The sequence below is a fragment of the Strix uralensis genome, chromosome 4 (assembly GCF_047716275.1).
Source record: "Strix uralensis isolate ZFMK-TIS-50842 chromosome 4, bStrUra1, whole genome shotgun sequence".
NCBI classification, from domain to species: Eukaryota; Metazoa; Chordata; class Aves; order Strigiformes; family Strigidae; genus Strix; species Strix uralensis.
In genome coordinates, this window is record NC_133975.1 from 96520075 (window position 1) to 96536956 (window position 16882).

General features: G+C 38.9%; 1 protein-coding gene across 23 annotated transcripts in view; it reads right to left on the minus strand.

Annotated features, from left to right (window-relative positions):
* Positions 1–16882, minus strand: part of GPHN (gephyrin) — a 303525-nt gene that overhangs the window by 97970 nt on the left and 188673 nt on the right. For 13 of the 23 annotated variants that reach the window (XR_012628894.1, XR_012628893.1, XR_012628892.1 and 10 more), the window contains 3 exons: positions 13215–13487; positions 11830–11937; positions 1631–1765 (listed from right to left, as the gene is read on the minus strand). Coding sequence is in view for 20 of the 23 variants with exons in the window: in XM_074868120.1 (XP_074724221.1) it covers positions 1631–1765; positions 11830–11937; positions 13215–13487 (516 nt within the window). In the remaining 3 variants the exon portion in view is untranslated. The remainder of the gene's footprint in view (positions 1–1630; positions 1766–11829; positions 11938–13214; positions 13488–16882) is intronic. The other 10 variants (XM_074868126.1, XM_074868123.1, XM_074868119.1 and 7 more) reach the window with 1 other exon arrangement.

The window sequence follows — 16882 nt, forward strand, 5'->3', positions numbered from 1 at the left end:
AGACATCACAGAAAAACTAGACTAGCTATATGTTGCATGGCAATTCCTGTTATAAAACTGGTGTGGTCTCACACATTTTGAACAAAACCTGATTTCGCAGTAATACATGAAAAACAGGTCTTAACATGAAATACCAAAGCATGATCCAATTATGCTAAGACCTCATCTTAACTAATTTCCCAAAAAAGAGTTTCAGATTTTTAATCTGTTAAAAAGTTCTTGTAGTTTCCTTCTGTAATCTCTGAATCTTTGAAGACAGTCTAGAGGAGTGCATTCTGCTTCACAACAGATAAGCTTTACTCCTTCCCATTGTGATAGCCTTGATGAAAATATATACGCTTCATCTAGAGCTATTTCTTAGCAGTGCTGTCCCTTTTTTATGCCTGTTACTGGTCTCCTTTGGAGACTTCTATTTTGTCAACAGGCATAAAACTCAGTGCAGTTTCTCTGTTTTGTATTCTGCTCTTCTGCTCTGACTGTTCTAAGTCAGAAGCTCTGAGTTTTTATTTTTAAGGCATCAGAAAAGTGACAATTTTTTAGTAAAAATATGAAGGAACTGCTTGCAGATAGAAGTCACTGAACATCTTCTTAAGAAAAGTAGACTATATAATGAAGTTCAAGTATGCTGTCATTCAGAATAATTTTGATTCTATTACAGTGAAGGTGAGTACTGCATAAAACAATCCAATAGGCTAAACCAAAACATTTCTATGGGTGGTTGCCAATAAATCTTGTTTGCTGACAGAAAAGAATGAGACAGCAGGAAAGAAGAACTAGCAGATGCTGGCAATCATTTTAGCAAGCAGAATAATCTTCAAGGATCATGAATTAGATGAGGAAGAATGTTATTGTTTGCCATCTGCTACAGATCTATTAGTACGTCAGCATCTGGTACCACAGAAAGATCTTAGTGATGTGAACGCACAAAGCAAATTCAGACAGAGTCTTCTTCTCCTGAAAGGAATCCTGCACAAGGTGAACAGTACAGGCCTTGCCACTGGTCAATTCACTTAGTTTTTGATGTATGCTATTTAAAGTTGGATAAAAAGAGCACATAATAGAGTTCACCTCAATGATTAAATAGTATAGCGTAATCAGTAAGAACTGAATAATAATCCCACAAGGTTGGCATTAAAACTTTCTATTCAATTTAGGCTGGTTTTTGTTTCCAAATGTCAGGCAGCAAATATCTAAGTTTGAGCAAAACCAGTTGGTTTGAAAGTGTCTTAAACTGAAAAATAACTAAGTGGGGCACAGAACTGCCCCAGCCCAGGCTAGAAATTTGCACATACATTTTCTCGACAAAATAGTACTTGCTTAATGTTGTTACTCAGTGGCAGGATTATCTATGTTCCTGGGGATATTAAAGACATTCAAGGTGTTAACAATTTCATATTCATGATTGATATTGCAAGAGATAACATGAAACTTCAGTAACCATAATGTGGTGGACCCACATACTAAATTGTGCAACAGTACACATGATATGAACTATACTGTCCTACATTTATTTATTACTTAGAATGATACAACCCTTGCATGCGAACCAACCTTGTTCAGCAGAGGCAATACATTAATCTGATAGAGTATATGTCTGAGCATGGAGCTTGCAAGGCATAAGTGTGCTTACTTTTGGTGTTGGGCAGGATGCAGTGGAAAGACGAGAGGTGGCCTGGGCACGAGGAGATTCTGAAGGAGTAGTACTGAGGGAGGCTGTATCACGTGGGAGCACCTGAACACCACGAGAGATGATGGAATCTGGAATCTTAAAAAGAAGAAAGATGGAATTAATAGTAAAAAATATACTGTACTTAAAACTTACTCAAAACCTTACATCAAAAATGCAGGAATACCCCACTCCTTGGTTTGCATACTTAGTGCTGGCAGTAGTTAATGGCATGTTCTCATAATTTCAGTAACAAATACCTAGAAAATATGTATGATCATATTCTAACTGAAGTAGCACAGAACACCCTATTTTCCCCCCAAAACTTATGAATCAGACATACTACAACAGGAAATAACAATCAGGTAATGTTTCAAACCCTACGAGGACCAACAACAGTAATTTCTACCGTGACAAGAAGGGAAGCAGACTTCCCATTCTCTAACTAGGGGACAATATTCTGAACAGAAAACCATGTATTAGCAATGACTGAACCCCTCTGAAGAAATGTCATGCAGTGAGAAAATTTCTAGTAAGAAATGCCATGCAGTGAGTAAATACTCTTCATTCTGTGTATTGAAGACTTTATTTGAGCTATAAAAATTCTTGATGTAAGGTTTGTGCTGCAAAAGCTACAGGCCTCTGGAGGGAGTACAGACAAAAGCACTAGAAACCACCATCCAAAGCCAACACTTGATTTAGTGTTCTGAAGGGAAAAAATAAGAATTCAATCTTTTTTTTTTTTTCCACATAATGTATTAGGTCAGCTAGGAAAGCATACCCCCCCCCGCCTCCCCCCGCCGATGAAAACAACTGACAAACTGGTAACAAGGGACAAGGAGAAGGCTGAGGAACTCAATAACTTTTTTGCCTCAGTCTTCACTGGCACCCTCTCTTACCACACCTCTTGAATGGATGGACCTCAAGACAGGGACTGGGGGAGCAAAGTCCCTCCCACTGTAAGAGATGATCAAGTTCATGACCACCTGAGGAACTTGAACATACATAAGTCTATTGGACCTGATGAGATGCATCCCAGAGTCCTGAGGAAATTGGCTCATGTAGTTGCCAAGTCACTCTCCATGATATTTGAAAGTCATGGCAGTCCAGCAGTGACTGGAAAAAGTGAAACGTTGCACCCATTTTTAAAAACGATAGAAATGAGGACCCTGGGAACTACCGGCCTGTCACCCTCACCTCTGTGCCTGGCAAGCTCATGGAACAGATTCTCCTAGAAGCTATGCTAAGGCACATGGAGGGAGGTGATTTGAGACAGGACAAGTCTTGCCTGACCAACCTAGTCGCCTTCTATGATGGAGTGACTACATCAGTGGACAAGGGAAGAGCTACAGATGTCATCTATCTGGACTTCTGTAAGGCCTTGACACAGTCTCCCACAACATCCTTCTCTCTAAATTGAAGAGATGTGGATCTGATGGATGGACTTTGGTGGATAAGGAATTGGTTGGATGGTTACAACTAGAGAGTAGTGGTCAATGGCTCAATGTCCAGATGGAGATCGGTGACAAGAGGTGTCCTTCAGGGGTCTGCACTGGGATCAGTACTGTTCAATATGACCATCAATGACATAGACAGTGAGACTGAGTGCACCCTTGGCAAGTTTGCAGACGACACCAAGCTGAGTGTTGGGGTTGACGTGTCTGAGGGATGGGATACCATCCAGAGGGACCTGGACAAGCTTGAGAAGTGGGCCCGTGTGAACCTCATAAGGTTCAACAAAGCCAAGTGCAAGGTCCTGCACCTGGGGCAACCCCCAGTATCAATACAGGCTGGGGGGTGAAGGGATTGAGAGCAGCCCTGCAGAGAAGGACTTGGAGGTACTGGTGGATGAAAAGCTGGACATGAACCAGCAATGTGTGCTTGCAACCCAGAAAGCCAACTGTACCCTGGGCTCCATCAGAAGAAGTGTGGCCAGCAGGTCGAGGGAGGGGATTTTGCCCCTCTACTCTGTTCTGATGAGACCCCACCTGGAGTACTGTGTCTCTGGAGACCTCAGCACAGTAAAAACACGGACCTGTTGGACTGGGTCCAGAAGAGGGTCACAAAAATGATCAGAGGGATGGAACACCTCTCCTACAAAGAAAGACTGAGAGTTTGGGTTGTTCAGCCTTAAGGGAAGGCTCTGTTGAGTTGTTATTGCAGCCTTTCAGTACTTAAAGGGGGCTTATAAGAAAGATGGGGACAGACTGTTTAGCAGGGCCTGTTGCAATAGGACAAGGGGTAATGTTTTTAAACTAAAAGAGGGTAGATTTAGACTAGATATAAGGAAGAAATTTTTTACAATGAGGGCAGTCAAACACTGGAACAGGTTTCCCAGAGAGGTGGTAGATGCCCCATCCCTTGAAACATTCAAGGCCAGGTTGGATGGGGCTCTGTGCAACCTGATCTAGTTGAAGATGTCCCTGCTCACTGCAGGGAGGGGTTGGGCTAGATGACTTTAAAGGTTCCTTCCAATCCAAATTATTCTATGATTCTAAGCTGGAATTTTAGGGACAGATCCTTTAGCAGGTATTATTAAGCTGCTTAAATAAATGGAATTACACTAACTTACAACAGTGAGAAAGAGGTCTTATTTTCAGTTATAAAAGTGAATCTATCAGTATTTTTTTATCTTCTGTCTCTACTGTTCAGTTTTATCACCAGTTCCAAAGAAAAGAGGTAGAAGAATGCATTTAAGAATAAAGCTTTTCTTAGCTTTAATATAGTGAGTCTTAGAAAGTCTATTGCATCTTATTACCACAGTACTTGGGCCCAGTCATGCCGGCTTTATAATTGAATAGATTTCTAGTTTAACATAATGATTAATTTTTATTTTTTGTGTAAAATGGTAAGATATACAAATGATAAATACCTCAGATAGGAGAACTGATCTCTAACATTAGTTCTACAACACAAAATGCAGCAGATAATCCTCTATAACACACTCTCTACAAAGGCTTATTCTGATTTTGTTTTCATGATTTTAACCTCTTCCTTTTTCAGAGGCAGCACTTCTACCACATCAAATTGCTCTTACTTCCTGCAATTCACTTTTCTATCACAACAGACCATAAAATGTAGAAGTTCAGATCTTCAAAGGAATATATATACACATATTTTAAGATCTTTCTTCTCATTAAGAATTTCTTAGCTCAGCCTGATGTTCCAAGAGAACTAGCAAAAGAACCCCCATGTTTGGGGGAACTGTCAGTAGCAGGCAGTAAAAGTAAGCAAGAAATGAAGATCCAGTGACAAGCCAGACCACTAACATTAGACACTTCCAGCCAGGATTTTTTTTAAAATGGAGATGCTGTACCCAGTCTGCATCTAGACGTTTTGAGCCTTCTGGCCTGGTAAGGCTTTAGTGCAAATAGAAGCCACTGGAAAGTACCTCCTTTCAGGAACAAGCTTGATTCCTAGCTTTTAAAATCTGTTGCATCCTTAGGACCAGTGTTAGGACTCTCCCTCTGCCATTTCATTTGAGAGAAGGGATAGATGTTTAGAAATCATGGAAGCACCTGAGAAGGGTCTGGTAGGAAATGGGGCCCACACTCACAAAGAGGTGTTGGATTCATGAGCTCATGTCAAGTGCATCTATACCAATGCACGCAGTATGAGCAACAAACAAGGGGAGCTTGAAGCCATGATGCAACACGAGAACTATGACATAGTAGCTATCACAGAAATGCGGTGGGATGCCTCACATGACTGGAATGCCACAATCGATGGCTACAAGCTCTTCAGGAGGGATAGACAGGGAAGAAGAGGCAGGGGAGTGGCCCTGTATGTTAGAGAATGCTATGAGAGCTCAGAAATCAAGTATAGTCATGTCGGGGTTGAGAGTGTTTGGATTAGGTTAAGGACCAATAAAGCAGATCTTGCTGTGGGAGTCTGCTATAGACCTCCCAACCAAAGCAGTGAGGTGGATGAAGCTTTCTACAAACAGTTGGGAGAAATCTTGCGGTCACTTGCTGTTGTTCTTGTGGGGGACTTTAACCTCCCAGGTATCTGCTGGGATCACAACACAGCAGAGAGGGAACAATCCAGGAGGTTCCTGGAAAGTGTGGAGGATAACTTCCTCACACAGCTGGTGAGTGAGCCGACCAGGGAAGGTGCCCTCCTGGACCTGCTTCTTGTGAACAGGGAAGAGCTTGTGGGGGAAGTAAAGGTTGGAGGCTGTCTAGGGTGCAGTGATCGTGAGATGACTGAGTTTTCGATCCTTGGAAAAACAAAGAGAGGGGTTAGTAAAACTGCCACCTTAGACTTCCAGAGGGCAAACTTAGACCTGTTCAAAAGACTGATTGACAAAATCCCTTGGGAGGCTGCCCTGAAGGATATGGGAGTCCAGGAAGGCTGGACATACTTCAAGAGAGGAGTCTTAAAGGCACAGGAGCAGGCTGTTCCCGTGTGCCGAAAAACAAGCAGTGGGGAAGGAGACCAGCCTGGCTAAACAGGGACCTTTGGCTGGATCTCAAGAACAAAAGGAGAATCTATGACCTTTGGAAGAGGGGGCAGGTCTCTCATGAAGACTGTAAAGATGTAGTGAAGCTATGCAGGGAGAACATTAGGAGAGCCAAAGCGCAGCTAGAGCTCAACCTGGCTACAGCTGTTAAAGATAATAAAAAAATGTTTCTATAAATTCATTAACAACAAAAGGAGGATTAGGGAAAATCTCCCTCCCTCCTTTATTGGATGCAGAGGGAAACATAGTAACAAAGGATGAGGAAAAGGCTGAGGTGCTCAACACCTACTTTGCCTCAGTCTTTAGCAGTGGAACTGGCTGTTCCCTGGACACTCAGCCTCATGAGCTGGGAGACGGGGAGGGGAAGCAGAATGAGGTCGTCACAATTAAAGAGGAAGTGGTCAGAGACCTGCTACACCACTTGGATGCACACAAGTCTGTAGGACCAGATGGGTTACACCCAAGGGTGCGGAAAGAGTTGGCAGATGTGCTTGCCAAGCCGCCTTCCATGATTTACCTGAAATCATGGCTAACTGGGGAGGTCCCATTGGACTGGAGGGTGGCAAATGTGACACCCATCTACAAGAGAGGCAGAAAGGAGGATCCAGGAAACTATAGACCTGTCAGTCTGACCTCGGTGCCAGGGAAGGTCATAGAGCAGATCATCTTGAGTGCCATTAAAAGTCATATAATGGACAACCAGGGGATCAGGCCTAGTCAGCATGGGTTTATGAAAGGCAGGTCCTGCCTGACAAACCTGTTCTCCTTCTATGACAAGATGACTCGACTATTGGATGAGGGAAAGGCTGTGGATATTGTCTGCCTGGATTTTCGAAAAGCATTTGACACAGTTCCCCATAGAATTCTCATAGAAAAACTGGCTGTTCATGGCCTGGATGAGCGTACGGTCTGCTGGATCAAGCACTGGCTGGCTGGACGGTCCCAAAGAGTGGTGGTCAATGGAGCTAAATCCAGCTGGCAGCCGGTCACAAGTGGTGTTCCTCAGGGCTCGGTGTTGGGACCATTTCTGTTCAACATCTTTATTGATGATCTTGATAAGGACGTAGAGTGTATCATCAGTAAGTTTGCAGATGACACCAAGTTAAGCGGGAGTGTCAATCTGCGTAAGGATAGGGAGGCTCTACAGAGAGACTTTGATAGATTGGATCGGTGGGCCAACGTCAACGGGATGAGCTTCAACAAGGCCAAGTGCCAGGTCCTGCACTTGGGCCACAACAACCCCATGCATCGCTTGGGGAGGTGTGGCTGGAGAGCTGTGTGGAAGAGAAGGATCTGGGGGTTCTAATTGGCAAACAGCTGAACATGAGCCAGCAGTGTGCCCAGGTGGCCAAGAAGGCCAACGGCATCCTGGCTTGTATTAGAAATAGTGTGACCAGCAGAAGTAGGGAGGTGATGGTCCCCCTGTACTCTGCACTGGTGAGGCCACACCTGGAGTATTGGGTCCAGTTTTGGGCACCTCAATACGAGAGAGATATCGAGGTGCTGGAGCGAGTGCAGAGGAGGGCAACAAAGCTGGTGAAGGGCCTGGAGAATAAATCCTCTGAGGAGCGATTGAAGGAGCTGGGACTGTGTAGTTTGAGGAGAAGGCTAAGGGGAGACCTCACCACTTTCTACAACTACCTGAAAGGACATTGTAGAGAGGTTGGTGCTGGTCTCTTCTCACGGGTAATTAGCGATAGAACAAGAGGGAATGGCTTTAAACTGCCACAGAGGAGGTTTAGACTGGACATTAGGAAGAAATTTTTCACAGAAAGAGCGGTCAGACAGTGGAATGGGCTGCCCAGGGAGGTGGTGGAGTCACCATCCCTGGATGTGTTTAAGGGTCGTTTGGATGTGATGTTGGGGGATATGGTGTAGGGGAGAACTTTGTAGAGTAGGGCTGATGGTTGGACTCGATGATCTCAAGGGTCTTTTCCAACCTGAATGATTGTGTGATTCTGATATTAAGACAGCTTTGTTGCTTGCCTCTGTGCAGTTAAAATGACCAATCTTAAGACTCTCATTAAATAGTGCTTTTTTATGTCTTTTTTTTCCCCTCACCTTCCTTGGTTCCCATCTATAAATAATGACAATGTCTACTTAGCAACCTTGACTTAGAGATACTGGGTTATACCTAGGGGATCTTATTTCACCATAAATCCTCCTCCACAAGTTAGAGTTTCTCATGTTTATAGCCTGTTTATAAGTTGTGTGGAAACAGATCCTGTTCTCACTGTGCCACCAACTGCCTGCTTTCCGCTCTATTGTTGTGTTTCTAGTCTGACAATATTTTTTGTCAGTCAATTTCTGTCAGCGTTTAAAAAACCCCAACTTTCCTCAGAGGATCTTTCAAGGCTAAGTAATTTGTCCTGCAATTCCCACTATAAATTATGAAGTCAGTAGTTTCTCTTCACTATAGATCATTATGCTGGGGATACCTTCCTCTCCATAAACAATGCCTAACTGGCCTCTACTTGGAGTATTCTGATTTGCAAATGGCATCTTAGCAGTGTACTATAAATAGAGGCAAACAGCAGCAATGATATTCTTCTGATCATGTAAACAGTTTGTAGTCAGAAGCACCATTTCCCTTCTGTTCCCTTTTTCTCCTGAAATCCCATCTTAAATATGTTAAACAAAAAAAGGCTGACATCCCTAAGTTTTATATTGGCATAGTTCCAATACTAGCTACAACTTTTAATGCTTCCTTTTAATCTCCGTGACAAAGGCCAATACAGCAAAAAATTACATTTTCATAAAGGCATAAAAGAAGGAATAATTTTAAGTCTTCAAAAAAGACACCTTTTCTTTACCCTCCCCTGATAAAAAGCTGCACACATCTTGATATGATTGTGTATGGGTCCATTACTTCTTTTATAGATACTTCCAAGATCCCACAATACAAATACAATATTGCTTTTGCAAATGATACCATGATCCAGTTCTCCCTGGTTTACTCTGGTTACTCTAGAGTAACCAGATATTACATGCTGTCTCATCCCCTTCAGGTAAGTAACTGTTGTTTGTTTTTTGTTTTTTTTTCTATCCACCATACCCATCAGTCATTGCTTCTAAAATTTTATCCGATGTCACCTTTTTCAGAACAAAAAAAATCTCTCTGCAACAAAGTGACTGAGACAATTCCACTCTCCACTGAACAGCATGTGAAGTAGTAATTTTTGTCTGTGAGAAAATTAAAATTTAGGTAAAATTTCAGCCAGGACATTAATCAGAAAAGGAAGCTGAAGATGAAGGGAAAAGATGATTACAGACATTTCATTTCAATGAGAATTATTCCCTAATCACTACCTTTACAGAAAATACAATTGCCATAAAACAATCCATGTATAAACCTATCTAGAACTCTAAGTTTCAGCTTGCTAGCTTTCACAGACACAAAGTCTCACTGAGAGAATTGGGTTAGTTCACAGTTACAAATTTTGCTCTCAAGAGGTTTATTTCTCTAATATGACAGTGGAGTGTGTTGTATTGCTAAAAGCAGCATTAATAGTCTCTTTAAACCACTACATCCTGCTGATTTCAGAGAAGGTACTAATACTGCATAAACATAAATATACAAAAATTATAAAGGATATAAACTGTTCATTAGGTGAAAGGGACAATAGAATATGACTGGTATTTCTATACATATATGTTGTGTGACATGGGAAATATCTCATTTTTCTCACATGTAATAAGTTTTTTTTCCCTTTAAAATTAAATTTAGGCAATCTAAGCCTCTAATCAAGGGAACTTCTTGTTAACCCATGAGAAATTTCTGTGTTTCCAGGAGCCTGGAAATCTGCAATAAAGAAGGGCAGGAATATTATTGCATTTTGGATAGATTTTTTTTTTCAACTTTTGCAAAGTCACACTCTGAGTATTTATGATGTCCCCCCCTAAAATTTTTCAACTCAATCTTCCGGTTTCAAACAAATTTAGTAGAGGGTAGAGCTCTCAAAACTCTAAATGGGGTACAATAAGACTCCTAAATTCAGTCAAAATACTTTCTGTTTGCACTAGCTGGAGTGGAAAACCTGTTGTAACATACTGACAGAGAAAGAAATAAATGAAAAATAAATGAAGTGACAGAGAAAGATATCCACCACATCCATCAGTCATTGCTTCTACAATTTTTATCTAGTATGACCTTTTCCAGAAGTATTTTTACATTGGTTTAAATATTTGTGTTTTCAGATTAGAGAACTAAATGTTGACAAGAGGAGGAAAAAGGAAAAGATATAAGCTCTTTATTCTCTTTTACCCAGGACTGGAACAAAGATTGACAGTACTGGTGAGGCACTAAGAAAACAAGCTGTAGATGGTAATCACTATGATTGTTATACAAGAGCAAAATTGTCTTAAAAACATAGAGAAAGGACATCTTAAAAAAACCAACAACCTTCTGAAAAACTAGCCACTTCCTGCTCTGAGTTTCAAGATCTGATTTGGATTATAGAATGCATAAAACAATAGCTCAAGAGCTATTTGCAGAGGGCACAGAAGCCTGGATGAAAGTTTAACAGCATGCTTCAGAGAGGCTGAATTCACTGTTCTACTGATACTAAAGAATACAGTGCATATTCTAGTTTAGTAACCTCAACTCAAAAAAATGAAACTACTGGAATAGATGTGTGTGTATGTATATATGTACACATATATAGATTTATCATCAGGCGTGTGAACTTTAAAGCCTTCACATTTCCTATGTGACTTTTCAAGGGACATGGTCATCGTGTTTTAAATACAGAGGTGTTATGCTATTTGATTGATGGTTTAAGTTACTATTTGCCTAAGGGAACAAGAAAGTGCAGCCTCTGGTTATCAAGTCTAGTGACATATTTTCTCAAGAACTTACACCCCATTTGTTGGCTGACATGGAGTGAATGGGTCAGACCACACAACTCTCTCTAGGCCAACTGCCTTCCTTAGATTTCTCTAATTTACGGTTATGAATACAGAAATTATGTTTTGTTCCTGATAATACTGTAGCCATTATTCTATCTTGATTCAAGCCTAGACTAAACCTTTGGGAGACAGAAAATAAAGTAGAGCATTTTGTTAGAGTCTGAGTTATAACCTCTGAGTTATAATAAACTAAGTCCTTTCTACCATTCATTGAAACAGTTGCCTACTACTCACTAAAATCCAGTAATTTGTAATAAGTCCAACATATCCTGACTTCTCAAGTCTTTTCTTCTGTTTTTGAGAAATCCTACTTCTAAACAGAATACAAAAATAAGGGAGAAATTGCAAATGATGAAAGCAAACTATGAACACCCAGTGCAAATGTTGTATTACGCTGACAATCTATTGAGAGAAAAAAAGCAAAGCAAGGCAAATAAAGGGGAAAAAGTTATCAAAATTTCATACCCCTAAAGCAGTAATTTTAGATTCTTTTAATTATATTCAATTATTGAGTATATTAGATGATAAAGCCAATGATTAATCAGAAACAAAGGCTTTATAGCAATGATTATCTCGGCAGTCAAATGATTCAAACTGACAATGCACATGAACTTTACCTTGTTTAGCCCTGTATCTTTAACAGAATATTTTCTGTAGCATGTTCTCTAAAATATAGCACTGGTGTGTCTTTGTTAGAAGAAAATAAATAACACTGTTCACACAGTAGACTAAGAGGCAGGCAGTGTATTTTTAGCTACTGTTAGTGCAAAAGCCTCTTGGAAGCGTCTCTTACCGGTTCTCCTGCACTGCCTGCTGCGTGATGGCAATAACTGATGAGACCAGGAATGGGCTGTTCACCTTTTGCCATGATAACAGCTGAACGGGTGTAGGATGGATGCTTCTAATGCACAACACATAACAGCCATGAATACAGTGACAGGAAAACATGAAACTCTACAGGCAAATGACCGAAAGGGAATGAGGTGAAAATAAGTGTGACACTGAAATGCCAAGCTTATATGAACACAGCCAGTTTGACCTCAGGTATTTTCTGCCTTTAAAAATTGCACATATTATTTATCTTTGCCTATATCAAAAGAAATGAATCAATTCAAAATTTGAATTAATAAAAACTGAAACTTGCAAGTAATAATTACCTTAATTCATCCCTGTAAAGATATATGTAATCAAGATTTTCTGTACATGGGGAGATGATATCCAGCTGCAGCTGTCTTAGAAATGTCAAGATGTCTCAGACCTGAATTCACATTTCTGGAGTTAGAATGTTGCTGGCTTGGTTTAGAAATTGTTTAATATCATTTTGAGTTACTTAGACTTTCCATTATCATAATAGGAATTAAAAGCACAATTTGTGGAATAAATCTAGAACAAAGCAGTTTGGAAAAAAACCCTTCCAAACACATAGGAATACATTGTCTTTCCATTTGAAAACTGAAGACATAAAACTGAGGTAAATATTTATATATCACTTCAAATAATACGATATTTCTTTGGAAAGCATTTAAAATTTGAACTGAAATAATATGCGAGTGTTATCTAATTTTTTCCTTCTGTAGTCTCAAATTTATCATTTTGGTTTGCGTAATGTTGATCTATGATTACTGGTTAAAGCAAGGCTATAAAGACAATGTGATGATACTCAGTTTGTGACAGAATTTCACATCTCTTATGTGGACATGCACATTGGAATACAGTAGTCTGGATAGCTTATTACTTAACCTGCTACCTATCTGTCATACTTTTTATCAATGTTTTTAGAAACCAACATTTTAGTTTCAAAATAGATATTATGGCTTAGAAAATTTTGTTGCGATTCCTTAATATGCCACCTACTGGACTTTACATGTTCAGGCACGTGAGCACTTTGAATTTTAAAAAAAAACACACTAAAAATAGTCTGTCACATCAGAATGGTATCATAAAAATGCATGTTATTCTCAAGATAATAAACAATGTATCTCCCACTGAAATTTGAAATCACCTACCAAAACAGAATTCATACATTTTTATGAAGCTGTATTTCTATAAAATATACCTAAAATACAGCTGTTTGATCACACAGACATCAATGTATAGTCTTAACATACAAATGAATATTGGTGGAAAGCACTCGAGATAGAAACTAAAGGGTCACTTAGAGAAAGAAGCCAGACTTACCTTAGCTGCAATGGCTGCTGCCGTTATATGTGAAGAAGAACTGTCCTCTGTTGAGGCAACTCCACTATCCTTCTTCTCTTCCTCCTCTTCCTCACACTGTACTCCTTTGTCTTCTGTCTGCTTGTGAGGGCTTGTGGTTGGAGGAGGAGAAAGAGGAGGTGGTGGTGAAGGTAGATCTTCAAGCTCATCGTGAACCTCCTTTACTTTTACAATGGCATCCCGCAAAAGATCAATGGCGTGAGGTAGGGCTGGCAGTATAAACTGAAAGCATTCCTATGCACAACAAGAAGAGAAATGACTATGAAAAGTTACCTGCAGAAGTAAATAGGGATTTTTCAGATTTACTCTTAAAATATATTCGGGATTTAGATGTATCTTTTCACCTGACCATAAATAAAACCTTGAATGCCCTATGCAATTGCTCATAGATAGTAAAAAAACAAACTCAGAACCAGACCTGTGGACTATACGATAATTTTTGCCTTTTTTCTTACAAGTATAGTACGTTTTACAACAGGTTTACTGTAATTAAGCTAATATGGGATTAAAACTTCAGAAAACAAGAGTTAAATTTTCATGAATACATAATACAGAAATCAGTTCGCAGCAGTTGGCAGAACACTACAAAAATGCAGAATAAAAACATTAACTCTATCCCTGCAGGGATATTAGCTTCAAATCATTCCTATTATGTTCCTTCACAATTAGGGAACAATTCATAAGGGTTTCCATAATTATACTTTTATATAATTGTATCCTTTTTTATTCATGGACGTATATACTGGAAGAATGACAAACTACACCTGATGTCATTATAATTTTATGTAACTCAGAAAAAATTGTTCATAAATAATCTATTTTTCAAACATCTCCTTGCTCTATTATCGTAAAAACAATTAGAAAGTTTATTTTATATGGCTGGAGAAAGTAAAAATGCAGATGCCGTGTAACTGTTCTTGTTCCATAATGGGCATACACATATATAGCTACCTCTGCTGCCAAAATATACTAGTATTTCATCACGTCAAAGAGGAAACTCAGGATGTCACGCACTGCAGCCTCCTGCTCAGATCAGGGTCAATATGAAATTCAGACAGGTTGCTTAGGGCTTTGTTCAGTAAAGTCTTGAAAAAATCCAAGAACATAGACTATACAACCCTTCTCAACAACCTGTTTGAACGCTTAATTACCCTCAAAGTGATTTTTTTTTTAATTTTATTTTTATCCAGCTGGAAGCTACCTTCTCCAATTTATGACTATTGTCTCTCATCCTCCTCCCAGGCACCTCAGTAAAGAGTTTTCTTCATGTCATTTGAGCAGACTGCATATAAACATTAAATTATTGGAAAATTGTGTCAGGGTCACAAGAATGAATTGCTATCGCAGTGCAGTTAGGGAACATACAAGTTGACAGAGAAAGCTGACATTACTCCTTCAGTTGCACTTCATTTTCAGTTTTGTTTCAAGCATAAAGAAGATTTTTTTAAAATGTATTCCAACATTTCAGAGTATCCAGAAAATAAATAACAATAAACATTTTGTAAATAGATACTGTAATAAATATTTTCAATGAATAAAAATGACTATGTAAACAAAACAAAGAGCAAACCATTCATCAGAAATTACTAGTTTATATAAGCCACTTTGTAAGTCAAAAACATGACTCATGAATACTGTATTTCCTCAAACATTCTAAATAAGAACCCACTTTTCAGTTGCTCCTTTAAGAGTAAAGAAAAGTCAGACTACTTCATAGATTTATAAATTCTTGAAACATTCAATTTGGCACTTTGAAGAACTGAAGTAAACTGAATAAGCATAAGATGCTGTATATAATTAATATATATTTAAATGTAACTGCAAACCTTAGAGCTATTGTGCCTCCACAGTATTATTTAAAAAATGGTTTAAAATACTGAAGCATACAACCATCATTACTTCAGTAAAAAAACAGACCCCAAGTAAGTGGTAAACAAGGACAATAACCTGTGAACTGACCAATAATCATGAAAAAGTACATTAATGATTAACTCACTAGAGAAGCATGTTCCCCACTCCTACCACTGAAATAAAGCCTTGTTAGCTTGACTGTTGATGAATAGGTTCCCAGTAAGTACTCTAAAAGCTCATGTTATCTGTAAAACTCTTTGTTTTAGGCAACTGTTAGTACAATTATGAAAATTGCCATAGACCAAATGATTTCAGTGACCATCTGGTAATTTCATACTTTGCCCTCTTTTGTAACATTAAATAACTTTTGCAAGGCTAAAAGAAAACAGACCAGAACAACACAAAAATTGAAGTATTCTACAGGTCTTGATTTAGTGGTACATGCCACACAAACATTCTCTGGAAAAGACATGTTTGGCATGCATTGTGTCCATTTTTGAGATGAAGCATTTACACTGCTGCCATTTTCTATTAATATTTTACTATTTTATTAATGAAATATGTATATTGCTGCAATTTCACAGCTTTATATAAGCTTCTTATATGATTGTGTTAATATGATGGAAAGGAAATTAGCAAGTCATAAAAGAGAGAAAGGAGAGAAATTCCTGGTAACAACCCATTCTATTTGATTCTTGATATGCAGCCTGCTATGGAACAATTTTCTCTACTATTCATCTTAAAAATCTGTGCTGAAATCTGATACTTTAAAGATGCTTCATATTAAAATAAATTTTGGCAGAACAGAGTATCATCATGACAGGAACAAATAAATCATCAGTTAATAAAAACCTTGGTTGTATAATGAAATCATATTACATTTTTTTCTTTTCCAGCAGAATTACCTTTTTTATTACTTATTTTGTTTCAAACTATTGTTAAAATACTTATTAACATTTTTTTCATTTCTTTTCCACATTCTCTTTCTACAATTTACCCATCTTCATAGTCTGAGTGCCTTAGGGTGGAAAATGACAATTTTTTCTGTACCTAGCATGTTAGGAGTGCTACCGAACACAACAAAAATCATTACAGATTGTAGGCTATTTCATAATTCAACAAAAGAAGTATAGACTTCTGAAAAAATCTTCTTACTGGTGCACCAGTTCTCTAAGATGTGGGGCCCATTGCTATGTTAAGTATGTGTATATACTTATGACTTCCCACTCATAACTGGAAGACTTTCAATCAGGTATACGCCTGCCCCACCATCCTCCAATGCTTGTCACAAAGCTTTTTAATTTCTTTTCAAATACAGACTCTCATTAGATTTCCTAAAAAGGCTCTAAGGAATGGTAGAATCATAGGAGGGCTTACTGAGTCCCTGAACTGAAACACATAGACAATGTATGTGAAAACCTGTGATGGCTGCTTAAGATAACAGTATTAGAAACATTCTTTATTTATCTCTAGATATAAGTCTTTCAAGCAACAGTGACTTCAGGGCTGTGCTGCCAAACACATTAGTTCTGCCTCCTCTGTGACTGGGTACTACTGGTTCAGAAGATATTGATAAACTATCAGGTGTGCATTTGTTAGAGGCCAGAGGTAATGACATTTTTTAACAGGGCCACTGATACAGTCTGAGCCCTGAAGAAATAGGTTCTTGTGACTGATGGGGGATCTACCTTAGCAGTTTTGTAGCAGGCTCTACATCCCACTATTCAGCTTAGCAGTATTTGTGTGGAGAAGGCTCTTTTTCTGGATCTATCAGTCAG